The sequence below is a fragment of the Lagopus leucura genome, unplaced genomic scaffold (assembly GCF_019238085.1).
Source record: "Lagopus leucura isolate 7727_CA_CO unplaced genomic scaffold, USGS_WTPT01 Super-Scaffold_100001, whole genome shotgun sequence".
Lineage (NCBI taxonomy): Eukaryota > Metazoa > Chordata > Aves > Galliformes > Phasianidae > Lagopus > Lagopus leucura.
In genome coordinates, this window is record NW_024962262.1 from 35,603,495 (window position 1) to 35,616,099 (window position 12,605).

Consider the following 12,605-nt stretch of genomic DNA (forward strand, 5'->3'; position numbering starts at 1 on the left):
TTCTTACACCTTGATTCTTGTGTTCCAGCAGGAACAGGCTGCTGCTTGGTCCTGGTGCACTGAAGGTGGCAAAGCCCACTTCTTCAAGACTTCCCAGCCTATGCTGAACAGTAAACTAAAAACAAGCAAGCTCAGGTTTAAGAGCTATCTGTGTGATCTAAAGCTATTTTTGTAGTCATCTAATCCTTCCTATAGGATTAACACCTACACTTTGAAAGCGAGGTGAGGAGAAAAAGGGCAGAGGATCTCCAGGTACCTTGGCAGTGTTAGGTCCAGAGCAGTGATATCCAGACCAGTGCTTATTGCTTTTAACTCACACTTTGTGTAGTAGACTTTTGGACTTTTGTTAAACATGAAATATGCATTTCATTTTATGCCAGAAAAGAGAACTGGATATAATATGAAATTTGTCTTCAGATGCTGTTAGCGTTGTTCAGTTACAAGCAGTTTTCAAGACTACTTTGAAATACAAATTTTTTGCCAGAGTTATTTAAGAACCCTGTTGCTCAGTGTCATCTTTGAGGTTATTTTTAGACTGTTTGCTTATCATGGACACTTCTTGTTTTTTCTTCCTTTAAGAGTTGTAGATACATATATAATTTTTAACAGTTCTGAATAACTGAGAAAATTCATACTGTTAAGAGCATGGAATTGTTGTTTTTAGTATTGACTGTGACTCAACATAACTTCGGACACACTTAGGAAAATACTGGGTGAAGTTTTCATTATCATTTCAAGACAGTTGTTATACTGAAGTACAAAATACTTTGGAGATCACAGTAACCTGAAGTATTTAGTTTTACCAAATTGCCCCATTTTGGTTCTGAGCACTCAAAACGTGACAGGAGCAGGGCCTTAAGGAAGGAAGGAGGAAGCAAATAGAAAGTGCTTCCTCATGAAGCTGTCTCTTGCTCTGACCAGAAGACTGATGAGACACATTTTTAGATGTTCCAGATGAACTGGTTATTGTATTTATGTTTTGGTAGAGATTTTTGTTATTGCTTTAACCTGATTTTACTGGTCAATAGCGTAAAAACAAACAAAAAAGCTTTCAATGAAATTTGGCTAGACAGATAAAAACAATTCATCACTGCTTGGTCCACACTGGTTTGGTAGATGGTTAGTGAATTGACTGCTGACTGCTAAATTAATTGCTGGGAGGGTGAGAAAAACATGCCTCAAGCCCCTTCTTTTAAAGTTTTGGATTGTGGGACTGTGTGCTTGCATTTTCTTAACAAAAAAAAAAAAAGAAAAAAAAGAATCTATTTCAGTCTGTGCCAAAGAATGGCCTAAACCTGTGTGTAGAGGGATTTTTTTGACGATTGGAAGTCTCTGGAATGTTAAATTGTTAAATCTATTGAAATTTTAACCAGTGAAAGATCATAAGCAACTTAGGTTTGGGATTTTTGTGCAATTAGAGGGAAGTTGAATTGAATAAGGCTGAAATAATGAGCAGACAGCAAATGCTGAATACATGATGCTTAAGGTAGGCTACTTTGGGCGTCTTCATAGCTTGCAGCTAACTGTGGTGATGTACATTATTTATGATTTAGAAGTTAGTGGCCTGACATTCCCTGAAAATGTAAAGTGACTTTTAAAATGTAATTTCATGGAACTGAATGAAAGGCCAGTTCAAAATACATTAAGCAATAAGGATGTGTAGCTTGAAATCAGTGAGCTTCTTTTCACTGCAATAAATTAGAGTGTTACTTTAGTGTAGCTAAATACCTCCTCAAGAGAGTAATGGCAATTCCCTGCTGTCAGTATGGCTGGGATTCACCTCTATCAGGTACCTGGACTACTTGTTATCAAGAGTGAAAGAGTACAACTGTTTTGCTTAGGAAAAGTTCACCGCCAATGTGCATAGATAGGTATTTTGGTAGGAGGCATTGCCCTTTGAAGTTGCAGTCTGTCTTTGTTGTCTGACAGTCTCAAGTTATGCCAGGGTAAGATTAGATTGGATATTAGGAAGAATTTCTTCATGGAAAGATGGTCAGTCATTGGGACACTCTGCCCAGGGAAGTGATGGAGTCTCCATCCCTGGAAGCATTTAAAAGATGTGTAGATGTGCCACCAAAGGAAATGGCTTAGTGATGGGTCTCAGTAGGTTGATAGTTGGACTTGCTGATCTTGAAGGTCTTTCCCAACCGAAATGATTCTATGATTCTACGGGAATCTGGCTGTCAACAAAAATAGGAACAGGGGACTGCCACCTTCTGCAGATGCTTCTCTGCTTCAGGTTGTTGCATGACAACTTCTCCCACATATATGCCACCAACATACTATACTTTTCTGCTGCTTTTCTCTCACTGCCTTTCAGCTGTGGGAAATCACAGCTGATGGTCTGGAGGTATGGTCTTGCCACAAGCCTTAATTATGGCAGCCTCCATTTCAACATACCATTGTGTGCTTTGTCTTCCTCTTTGTCATCTCTTTCAGGTCAGCTCTTTTTCTCCTTGGTGTGAACTCCCACTTGATGAGGCTCAAGAGATCAGGAGGTGGGTCTCCTGGCTCCTCTTCTCCTGCCCCCAGCATCTGGCCACATCAACAACCTTCTCAGCCCTTCCTCATCTCAGTATTTGAGGCTTTCATGATGGTCATCTATCAGGAAATGGCTTGTGTGGCAAGGATAAGCACTCCTATGACATAGCTTTTCTCTGCTCCACACCCTTACATGGATGCAGAGTTACTGGGAGCTCGTAAGACCTCATGAGTCAGGCCAGCAGCCCACACCAGCATGGAGCAGGGAAAATGGCCAAGCTGTGGCTTGCGAGATGTGGGTGCAGTCACAGAGCCAAGAAGCTTTGCCTCGTGAGTGAGACAGACGTGACAGCAAGCTCATGTCTGGCAGCTGGAAAATGCCTTCCATGTTCTGGAGAAAACTTGTGTTGTCCCATAGGCCTTGTAAGCACATTGAAGTCAGACACTACTGCGGGCTGCAGATGCTGTCACTGGTGCGGCACATTCATTCCTGAATGCTTCCTCTGTCAGTCAGTGTTTGCTGCAACCCCAGTGACTGCTTTTTCTGTTCCCTACCCAGCAGGCTGAGATTTTAATTTATTGTGTTTAAATTTTTTAGTAAGGATGTCATGGAACAGCACTGAATCAACATCTCTGTAAGACCAGAGAGTTCCTGGATGTTTGGATGTTCCTTTTCCTTCTGGTCCTGCAAGGCTGGGAGTGTCATCAGGCTCTAAGTCTCAGCAGATTTTATATGTGCAGTGTTTCCCCTTGAATAAACTGTCAGATTTTATTTTGACTTAGACTGATCAAAGCTAACATGAGTTTAAAATAATTGTTGTATTTCCACATACTTGAGTAAGAAGCATTTCATGTTACTGAGGCATGCTTCAGAGAAAATGCCAAGCGATGTAAATACTACAAGACTGCTGTTTTGTTGTCTAAATGCATAGAAGGAAAAAAAAAAAAAAGAGGAAAAAAAAAAAACCTGTATGAAAACACCCAGTAGGTTTTAATCTGCTGCTTTTACTCATGATCTGAGATCAGACAGGCTTGCTTTCCTCCACTGACCTTGTGTGGTGGGGTAGCACAGGTGCCAACATACCAGTTAATAAAGCACTGTAAGGGGACATTGCTTCCTGGTTGCATAGGTCTGTCAGAGGCAGAAACCTGCTCTGCAAGTTCCTTCAGAGGTGGGCTTGGCTTTTCCCTTGCAATTTCACTCTCAAAGTTGGCCAACCACGATGGATTGTGTCACCGTGTCCTCCTGCATCACCTGGGTGGCAATGCCACCATGGCGGCATGTTCCTGCCTCAGAAAATGGACGTCCTTAATTTGCAAGCTTTGTTACTGAGTATTGAGTTTTCACAATTCGTATGCTAGATAAATTTCCTTTGGAAAGGTATTTTGTACTCAGAGTTGTGGCTGGAAACCAGGAATTAGTGGTAGAAAATCACCTGGTGGAATTAGGTGGAAAATTGTGAGGACTTGATTCTTTTGGTATGGTGAAACAGAGACCAAACCCCATCATGACAAATTTTGGATTATAACAGCAATAAGCCTGTTGGAAATGCAGCAACCTAGGCTTATGATTGTCCTTTCTGATTCAGCTAGCTGGCTTGGCTACCCTTATGGTTTTGTTTTGTTTGCTCTTTTACTGCTGTTTCATTTTGATCTCATAATTATTTACTGGGCAGAAAGGAAAAGGGCGAGTCTGTAAGCTGAGCACAAGGGTGCTTGGCTGGGGTGTGATCAGGACCACGGGTCTCTCGTAATGGAGGAGTTTGTGCTATTTAGTGTTGGGCTATTGTTTATTCTCAAGTGACTCGAGATCTCTTTTTCAGGAACCTTTGATTTAGAATACACATATTTCTGTAGAGAACAAAATATTTGATTTCAGTGATTGGCCTTTATATACTGAGAAAGTGTTGTTTTTTTTTTATTGCCATGGAACTGCTGGTGAGCTGTGATTTGCGGTATTGGCTGCAGGTGTGGATTTAACTGATGTGCTGATGAGAAGAATCCTCACAATCAGCAAGATTGTGTCTCTGGGAGCTAATATTGGGCTGAACATCTGGTCTTTGTAGTGGGAAGATGTTTACAGTGTGAAAGGCAATGTTAGCTCTCAAATCCTCTGATACACTCATTAACTCTCGTGAGAGTAGCACAGAGGAGCCTTAACCAGCTTCAGTGTTTTATAGATCTTTTCTGTTTTATAATGTTTTCCTCTTAAAACCAAAAATGCACTAGAGGTTGATTGAGAGCTGCCATCCAGAGATGAATAGATATTTTCCATGGCTTTAAAACTAGTGTAATTATTTTCAACTGCCCTGTGGGTATGGTTGGAACAACTGCTGATTTTGTTAGCTGCATTGACAGTGTTGTTTGCAGGATGACTTCTTAGCACAGTAATTTTTCTGCCACTAATTAAAAGCATCTTTGTTGATTTGCAGCATTTTACCCTAGGCTTTGTTTTCTTCTTACAGCAAAGAGCTCCAGGGAAAGTTTTGCATGATGCCGTTTGCAACCACCTGAACCTTGTTGAAGGTGACTATTTTGGCCTTGAGTTTCCAGACCATAAAAAGATGATGGTATGTAAAAAGTTAATTTTCACCTGGTTTTCATCTACATATGCTCTTTATTCTTTCTTCTAGCTCCTTACTTATAAGCTATGTTTAATCCTGAATTTCAAAAAGGAAAAAAAATATTTAAAAAGCTCTTGCCTGCTGGATTTGAAGAAACGTTTTTAAAACCTGATTATTCCTGTCAAGTTTCATCTGTGTTGAAAGTAGCAGCCAACTCAAACATGAGTTGTAAAAGCATTTTATTTTTATCAGTTGCAGTAGAGCAGCCAGCAGCAGGACTGCTGGAGAGTCTCAGCTCTGATTTTATAGTCACAAGTAATTTGGAGCATGGAGTCTGCAGACAGAAGTTGCAGCGATTGTGATGGAGTTCAGTGAAAAACATCTTGGGACAAGAAGACGGTTAGATAAAATATAATGAGGTTAATAAAAAAGAAAAATAAGGCAAAATAAACCTCATAAATAAGCTGTTGAAAGTCCTGTATGTGGAGCCATGTGGCACAAGCAAGTGTGCTGGTCCTGACACTTTGGGCTCTGAGAACAGCTGCTGGCAACGATCAGACATCGCACTAATGCTTCCAGGGTGGGAACAGTATCCTGTAGCAGAAAAAGCCAAAGGCGAGTGACTTCCCACTCTCATATGGCTTTCGTTCTGAGGTTTACTTCACTTGAGTTTTTTTGGTGTGACCTCCTGACATGTATGCTTGGTATCTGGGTTGTTTGACTGGTACTTTCTGGTGCATGCTGAATCTGCTGTCTGTTCAGTGAATTCTGCATCGGTAACCTGGCTGATCTAAAGGAGGTGACTTTAGGCAATTTCAGAAAGATCTGTTTCTATCTATATACAATTTTTCTTTAAGGAGCAGTATTTCTTAACCAAAGGCCAGGGAGGATTTAGCTGCTGCTGCAGTAACCTGTTGTCATGCCGTAGTGCAGGCTTATGTAGGCACTTAAGCTGAACAGTATAGGTCATAAAGCTTTATGCTTAACTATATTTAAGAGGAAATTTTGAAAAAAATGGATGTTGACCTTTAAAACTGATGCACTTTGTAGTTTGCTTCTGGATTTACATGAAGCACGGTTTACTACGATGTTTCATATTTTGCCAAATATCCTTGACTAACGCTTTAGGTAACTTGAGGGAACATAACTCTTCAAAACAGTGTGACTGCAGCTATTACAACAGAGGTCCCTGTAGCCATGTTAGTACATGACATACTGACATATATGTAGATAAAGCTGGGAGAAATGTACAGTTGCGTTTTAGTTTTCTAAAAAAATAGTGAAGGTCACCTGACCAACCTTATCTACTTCACAGGTCATTAAGTTTCAAATAGATGGCCCTCTGTGTTTTGCTCTGAGACCTGAAATAAACCAACAGTTTTTAGTCTTGTGAAAACAAAATGGTTTATTTGCTTGAGGCAGAACACGGGAGGGATTGAAGTGCTGCCAGTGCCTGAGGCTGTTGCAGTGGCAGGCTGGAAGTATATCCAGATGATCTCAGTGGGGGATCTACAGCTCTGACGAAGAGGAAGGTAGAAAGAAAACCCCGAGGCTGTTCCCGCTTTGACCTAAAGGAATGTGCCTCCATGCATCAAGGATGGTATCTCCTATAGCTCCTACTCCTGCAAAAGGAGGTATTAGCCAAGTATCTGAAAGTGCTGGTCACTGTATCCACCAGTTGTTTCTCTATTTGCTTTTCAAAAAGGGGGAGATCCCCCAGTCTAGCCTGTGTCTAGACAGGTGTGCCTCAGCTGTGAAATTCAGAGGAATTAATACCTTTACGTGGACTCCATGATATAAAAATGGTGCTAAGGTTCTTGAAAGCATTGAGAGGAAATCAGTGAAGATGGTAATGAAGCTGGGAGGCATGTTCTATGGGGACTAAGGACACCTGATTTGTCCATTCTGGAGAAAAAAAGGTGCAGAAGCAACTTCATTACTCTCTGCATCATCCTGAGGAGGGGAAGCGGAGGGAGTTGCTGGTCGCTGCTCCCTGGTGACATGATCCTCTGCTAGGCTCCTGTTTGATGGTTGAACTAGATGATCTTAGGATCTTCTAGCCTTAATGGTTCTATGATTCAGAGGATGCATGGGAATGGCACAAAGCTGTGCCACAGGATGTTCAGACCGGATGTTATGAAAAAATTTACCATGAGGGGGGTCAAACACTGGATCAAGGTTCTTAGTGAAGTGGTTGATGCCTCATGCCTGTAAGTGTTCAAGAGTGACTTAGATAGTGCCCTCATTAATATATTTTAACTTTCGATTAGTCCTGGAATGGTCAGGTAGTTGGACTTGATCTTTGTTGTTCCCTTCCCACAGAGCTATTCTATTCTGTGTTCTATTATATTCTAAAAGCAACTTGCAGAAGCCGTTGCAGCAGCAGATTTGATTATGAATCATTGCTTTAGTGTGCAGCAGCTTTCTGGATGAGAGTGATACTTACATTTAAATTGTAATTCTCAGTTTCTATGATGCAGCTGAGACAAATGCTCCTATGGGATTTAAAACTTTTTGAGCTTCATAATGGCTGTAATGGAGAATTCAAGCATTGCGCAAATAAATAAATTGCGGTTAGTTCTGTATCTAAGAAATAAAACACACATACATATTTTACATTCTCATCATCTGAAGATAATTAATTGCTTGTCCAGGGAAGAGGGCAATGGCAAAGGAAAAATAAATATTTGCAGTGTATTTGTTTGGATGTAATCATGTGTATGTGAAGTTACATTCACAGTTCAGCTGTGTTTGTTTCAGCGTGCCAGGCTCCAGACTTCATGTGTTACATGTTGACAGTTGTATGTCGTGATGCCCAGCAGCTGTACATGTTCAAGTGTGCTGTATATGTAGAAGAGAAGACATGCACGAGAGATGAAAATGGAGGGTCTGAGGGCTGCACTTCCCCTCAGCGTGAGGAGAAATGAGGCATTGTTGCTAAGCCTGGGATTTTAGAGTTTCATCATACTTGATGTCTGCCCCAATTCTCCAGCTGCTCCAGTCCAGTCACTGCTGCAGAATGCCAGACGTTGTTTCAAAAATAAATAATCTATCCTTTGTAGTTCTAAAGAAAAGGGAAAACAGAGATCCTAAGTCAATATTCATATTATTCTTCCTTTCCAGATTATGAATCAATCTCAGATTGGCTGTGTAGAAATACAGTGTGAGAGCTGCATGGTGTGCAAGTTTTAATTGCCTGGGTTTGGTGATGGTGATGAAGTCTTTGTCTTGCCCCATCTTTCTCATCTCTCCCTACATACATTCAGTATACACTGGCATTCAACAGTCTGGTAAAGGATGCTGCAACTTGTAGAATGATTGGAAAAATGGAGAAAGGAATGACATACTTTCTGTGCTCATGCTGTAACACAAATTTCCTCTGGAAAGAAAGAGATTTTGTTTTGTATCAAGGAAAATATATGCCTCCCATATTCTTGTAAATTAGCTTTTTCATATTCTGGCTTTTTTTTCTCCACTAAATCTGGCAAGGTCCCTGACCCTTCATAGTAGATTATGTACATGCCAACTTTCTGAAACAAAACAGTTGCAGTTACTGAAATGCCAAAAAGTGTCAGAACCAGTTTAACAGGCAATAAACCTTATTTTCCTATTCTTGTGTAACCAACTTTCCTTAGCCCTTCCAAAGAAAAGAACTTTCCCAGGCTGAAAAACATAAAAAGAATTCCATTGAGAAACATTAGTGAGTTTAAAAGGGCAAGAACGTGAGGACTTTGCTAATGGGAAGCCCTCATAAAGTAATTACAAAAATAGCAAACAACACTGGCACAGATACAGCAGCCAGACCTGTTTCTGTCTGGTTTCTCAGGTGATCTTTGAAAACTGATATTTTTAGGATGTTTCAGTATCTACATAACCTGAAATTATTCAAGGCCAAAGGTGTATTCTTTTCAATATATATATTTTCCCCAAAGAAAGACTCAGTTAATTTGTTTTTTACTGCCTTTAACCTTTGTGAAGGCTGTAGGATGTTCCCCTACAAGTTCTAGAAGTCTCTGAGGAAGGCCTCGTGCAATTGAGATTGCAAAATAAAAATCTTGGGCGCAGCTGTCAGCTGGAGATGGTGAGCTTTCACACTTCCCTAGTTTCTGTGAGTCATTTGGCTTTTATCTTCTACAACCCAATGAAGGAGGATAGGTGATTTGTCCAAGCCATTTTAATTGAGACTACAGAGTAGGCTTTTAGGTTTTCAAGATGTTGTTTCACTCCATTTCTTCTCTTTTGCAATCTAAAGGAAAGACTCAGGTAAGGTTATTAAAAAAAAAAAAACTCAGTTAAGGAAAACCTCAGCCTGATCTCCCCACATTTGTAGAACAGAGAAAATGTCACACAGTCAGAAAGTAAGCTTGCTTTTAGTTATGCTTGAAGCTGTGTCTGCCTCATGGTCTTGATGTGAGAGAACATTCCTCCTTAAAATGGTGGTGGTGAAGGGTTAGGGACCTGTCCAGGAGCTCTGCCATTATTGCTGAGCCTCATGGTGGCCTTTTTGCTGGGTCCCCAGATCCAGGTAGTTGTCTTGTCATTTCTCTCTTTGTCCACTACTCCCAGCTCAAAGGCAAGCATCAGGCCCTTTCACTTGCACTTCTGTAGATTATTGCAGTGAGAACTACAAGTGACAGCACAGGAGTGTCTCTTTCTCAGTTCCTTGTTTCGCTTTTCCACAAAGTGAATGGCTGTTGGCCAAACTTGCTGTGATTGTTGCTTTCTGAAGCAGTTATGATAAAAACCAAATAATCAGTTTTCCAGCTCTCTGAGTTTGTGTTGCTTCAAAAGCAATACAACAGCAACAGCTTATTAGCAATGCTGTTTCCTGAGCATATTCAAGAGTTCTGGAGAGAAGACCCACACTTGAAGAGCCAGATAAATAAATGGAAATCCAAATGGTGCAATAAAAAATGCTCTTTTGCAAGCAGTAGTTTGTTCAGAGCTGATAACACCACCTTTTTTTATTTTCAGGTGTGGCTTGATCTTTTGAAGCCTGTTATGAAACAGATTAGAAGTAAGTACTTCCTTGCTGTTGTTTATTGTGCCAGTCCACAGGTGGCTGAGTAAACGAGGAATCTGTTGATTGGTATCTTTATCTTCTCAACCTCCTCTACTGAGTTTTGTTTGGATTGTTGTTTCTTTTTATTTCTGTTCTGACCTCAGAAGATTTATGCTGTATTCTGTGAAGTCATGTCCCAGCAGCAAATTCTACTAAGCACACAGACATTGAACACCTGTGGTTTTACTCTTTATACTGAAGAGGCTGAACCAGCAGCAAAATTGAGAAGGTTTAGTCAGGCCCAAGAAGCACTGAGGCAGTGGTAGCAATGAAGGCTACTACTGCCTCACTGTTGTACCTTTTTGTTGAGAAAAAATCATGCAACAGAGGAAGGCTATGAAGGTACGTACATTCCTGAATGGTAGCTGTAATGAAAGGTGAAATAAAAAGAACAGGATGAAGAAAAAAAAAGAGCTAGAAGAAATTATTAATGGGAAGAAGCTAGCAAATTTGTTACTTTCAGGGATGTTGCTTCAGAACTTGAAAGCATCTTAGACCTAGAGGAGAAAGAAGTCAGGGAAGTCAGGGAATGTTGCGGTGGGAGAGAGAATGGAACTGTACATAGCCATCAGCTTCGGTGAGAGTAGAAGTGAACAGGAAAGACTTTGGTGGCTTTGTTTCTCTGTCAAATATCAGTGGAAGTCTTCATTTACTGAGCTTTACAACTGAGATTAATTTTACCTAGATGTTCTTCTGACCATGTTAGTATGAGTTTGTTCTCTGGAAGCACTCCCTCTCACGTGAGAGATATGTTGCTCCTTTTGTCACTGGTTGTATTTGTTAGAACAAATGTGCTGCTGTTAAAACAGAAATAATGATTTGCTGGTGGACTTGAAAAACAGACTGTATTCTTGCTCCCTCCTGTTCTGAAGCAAGTGTAATAGATGCACATAATATATTTTATTGGAACAACTAATGTAATTACCCAAAACAGACTTTATTTTGGCAGAATATCCCTCCACCAAGTGACTGTTCTGTTTTATGGTGCATATGTTTTATTTTGTCATCTGTCAGTGACCTGAAGAGCATCAGAACTAATAGCAAAGGATGGAAGATTGGTTTATCTGTGTGCACTGGAGATCCTGCATACCCCCTGTGCATCATTTGTGACGTAAAATTTGGCCAACGCATTACCAACAGATCACTAACTTCTTTTGGCCTTTCCCCTAGGACCGAAGCACGTTGTTGTAAAATTTGTGGTAAAATTCTTCCCACCTGACCATGCTCAGCTGCAGGAGGAACTGACAAGGTTAGTAGTTGTCTGACTACTTTTTTTTTTTATCTGAAATCTCCAGTGAACAGAGTGGAGAATGTGGGATCGGAGATGACTGGGTGAGAATCGATGACTCCCTCTCCATGTTAACTTGAAGTTATTTTCCCCCACCGTTGAGTGCCCCGGGGCGCTCCTCTACACTGGGGAACGTGTGTGACTGCACAAACATTTGGGACAAAGCTGCTCTGCAGGAATTGCCAAATTGCAGCAGCTGGGGGACTCTACTGCAGTAGCCAGTATTCCAGTGCAAATGCCAAAGGTCTGCACGGCTCCATCCATTTACAGATGGAGAAATGGATAGGAGGGGGAATTAAACAAAGAGGAAGGGACGGAAGGATGGAAGGGTGGACGTGTGTAGAAAGAGTACCTAAAGCATGTTTGTTTTCAGTGCTCTTTAAAAACTTGATTTAAGCTCTAAATTTCACTCTGGCATAAAGACATGAATTGTATTTCTCTGTAGGTGGATGTGTGTGTGAGGGGAAAAAACATACTGCTTCATGGCAGTACTTCACTGAAACTTTTCAACTCCTGGTCTAGAATTATTATTCTTTGTAATTACATTTTTCTGTTCCAATTCTCTATTTTCATTATTCGTTTTTACTTTTAATCCTCCCATAAGATGGTATTCTCTTTTACAGAGAGCATTTGTATCTGCCTAAATGGCTTTATAAAGATCATGTTCACCTTTGTGGTGTTTTGTGTTTCTCTGTCTTGGTTTGATAGCAGAGCAATGGAATGTAAAAAGAAAAAAAATGATTGATAACTGTTACTGACTTGGACAGAGAAAACTGGAAAAGTGAAATAGGAAGAAGGAATATTTACTTAAAAGACTGAGTGAAAATAATAAAGGACAGCTCACAGCATTATGTGGAACTGTCTCTGAGTAGATATTCTGCATAGCAGTTGCTTAGTATGTGCAGTGTAAATTGATTTTTGGTGATCTCTTTCTGTGCCTGGAGGCATATCTCTGAATCTTAATGACTTTTTTGTTAGATTTTAAACGTGTGTGCTGGGGATCTTGAATGTATGTACACAGCAGTGTGTAGGATGTGAAAGCATATCCACAGGGAATGGTTTTATCACTAGGAGAAGCAGAGAATATAATACGTCTGTGCTTTTCGCTTCTAGTAGGGTGAATTTTGTATGGCAAGGCAGATGTCTGCAGGTTTCAAAAGGACATTATTTAGATCTGCTATATTATTTCATGTATTCTGTATTTTGGCAT

General features: G+C 40.4%; 1 protein-coding gene across 7 annotated transcripts in view; it reads left to right on the plus strand.

Moving 5' to 3' along the window:
* FARP1 (FERM, ARH/RhoGEF and pleckstrin domain protein 1) overlaps window positions 1-12,605 on the plus strand; it is a 199,874-nt gene that overhangs the window by 129,768 nt on the left and 57,501 nt on the right. For all 7 annotated transcript variants that reach the window (XM_042868612.1, XM_042868606.1, XM_042868608.1 and 4 more), the window contains 3 exons: window positions 4,947-5,051; window positions 10,020-10,062; window positions 11,278-11,356. In XM_042868612.1, the coding sequence (XP_042724546.1) occupies window positions 4,947-5,051; window positions 10,020-10,062; window positions 11,278-11,356 (227 nt within the window). The remainder of the gene's footprint in view (window positions 1-4,946; window positions 5,052-10,019; window positions 10,063-11,277; window positions 11,357-12,605) is intronic.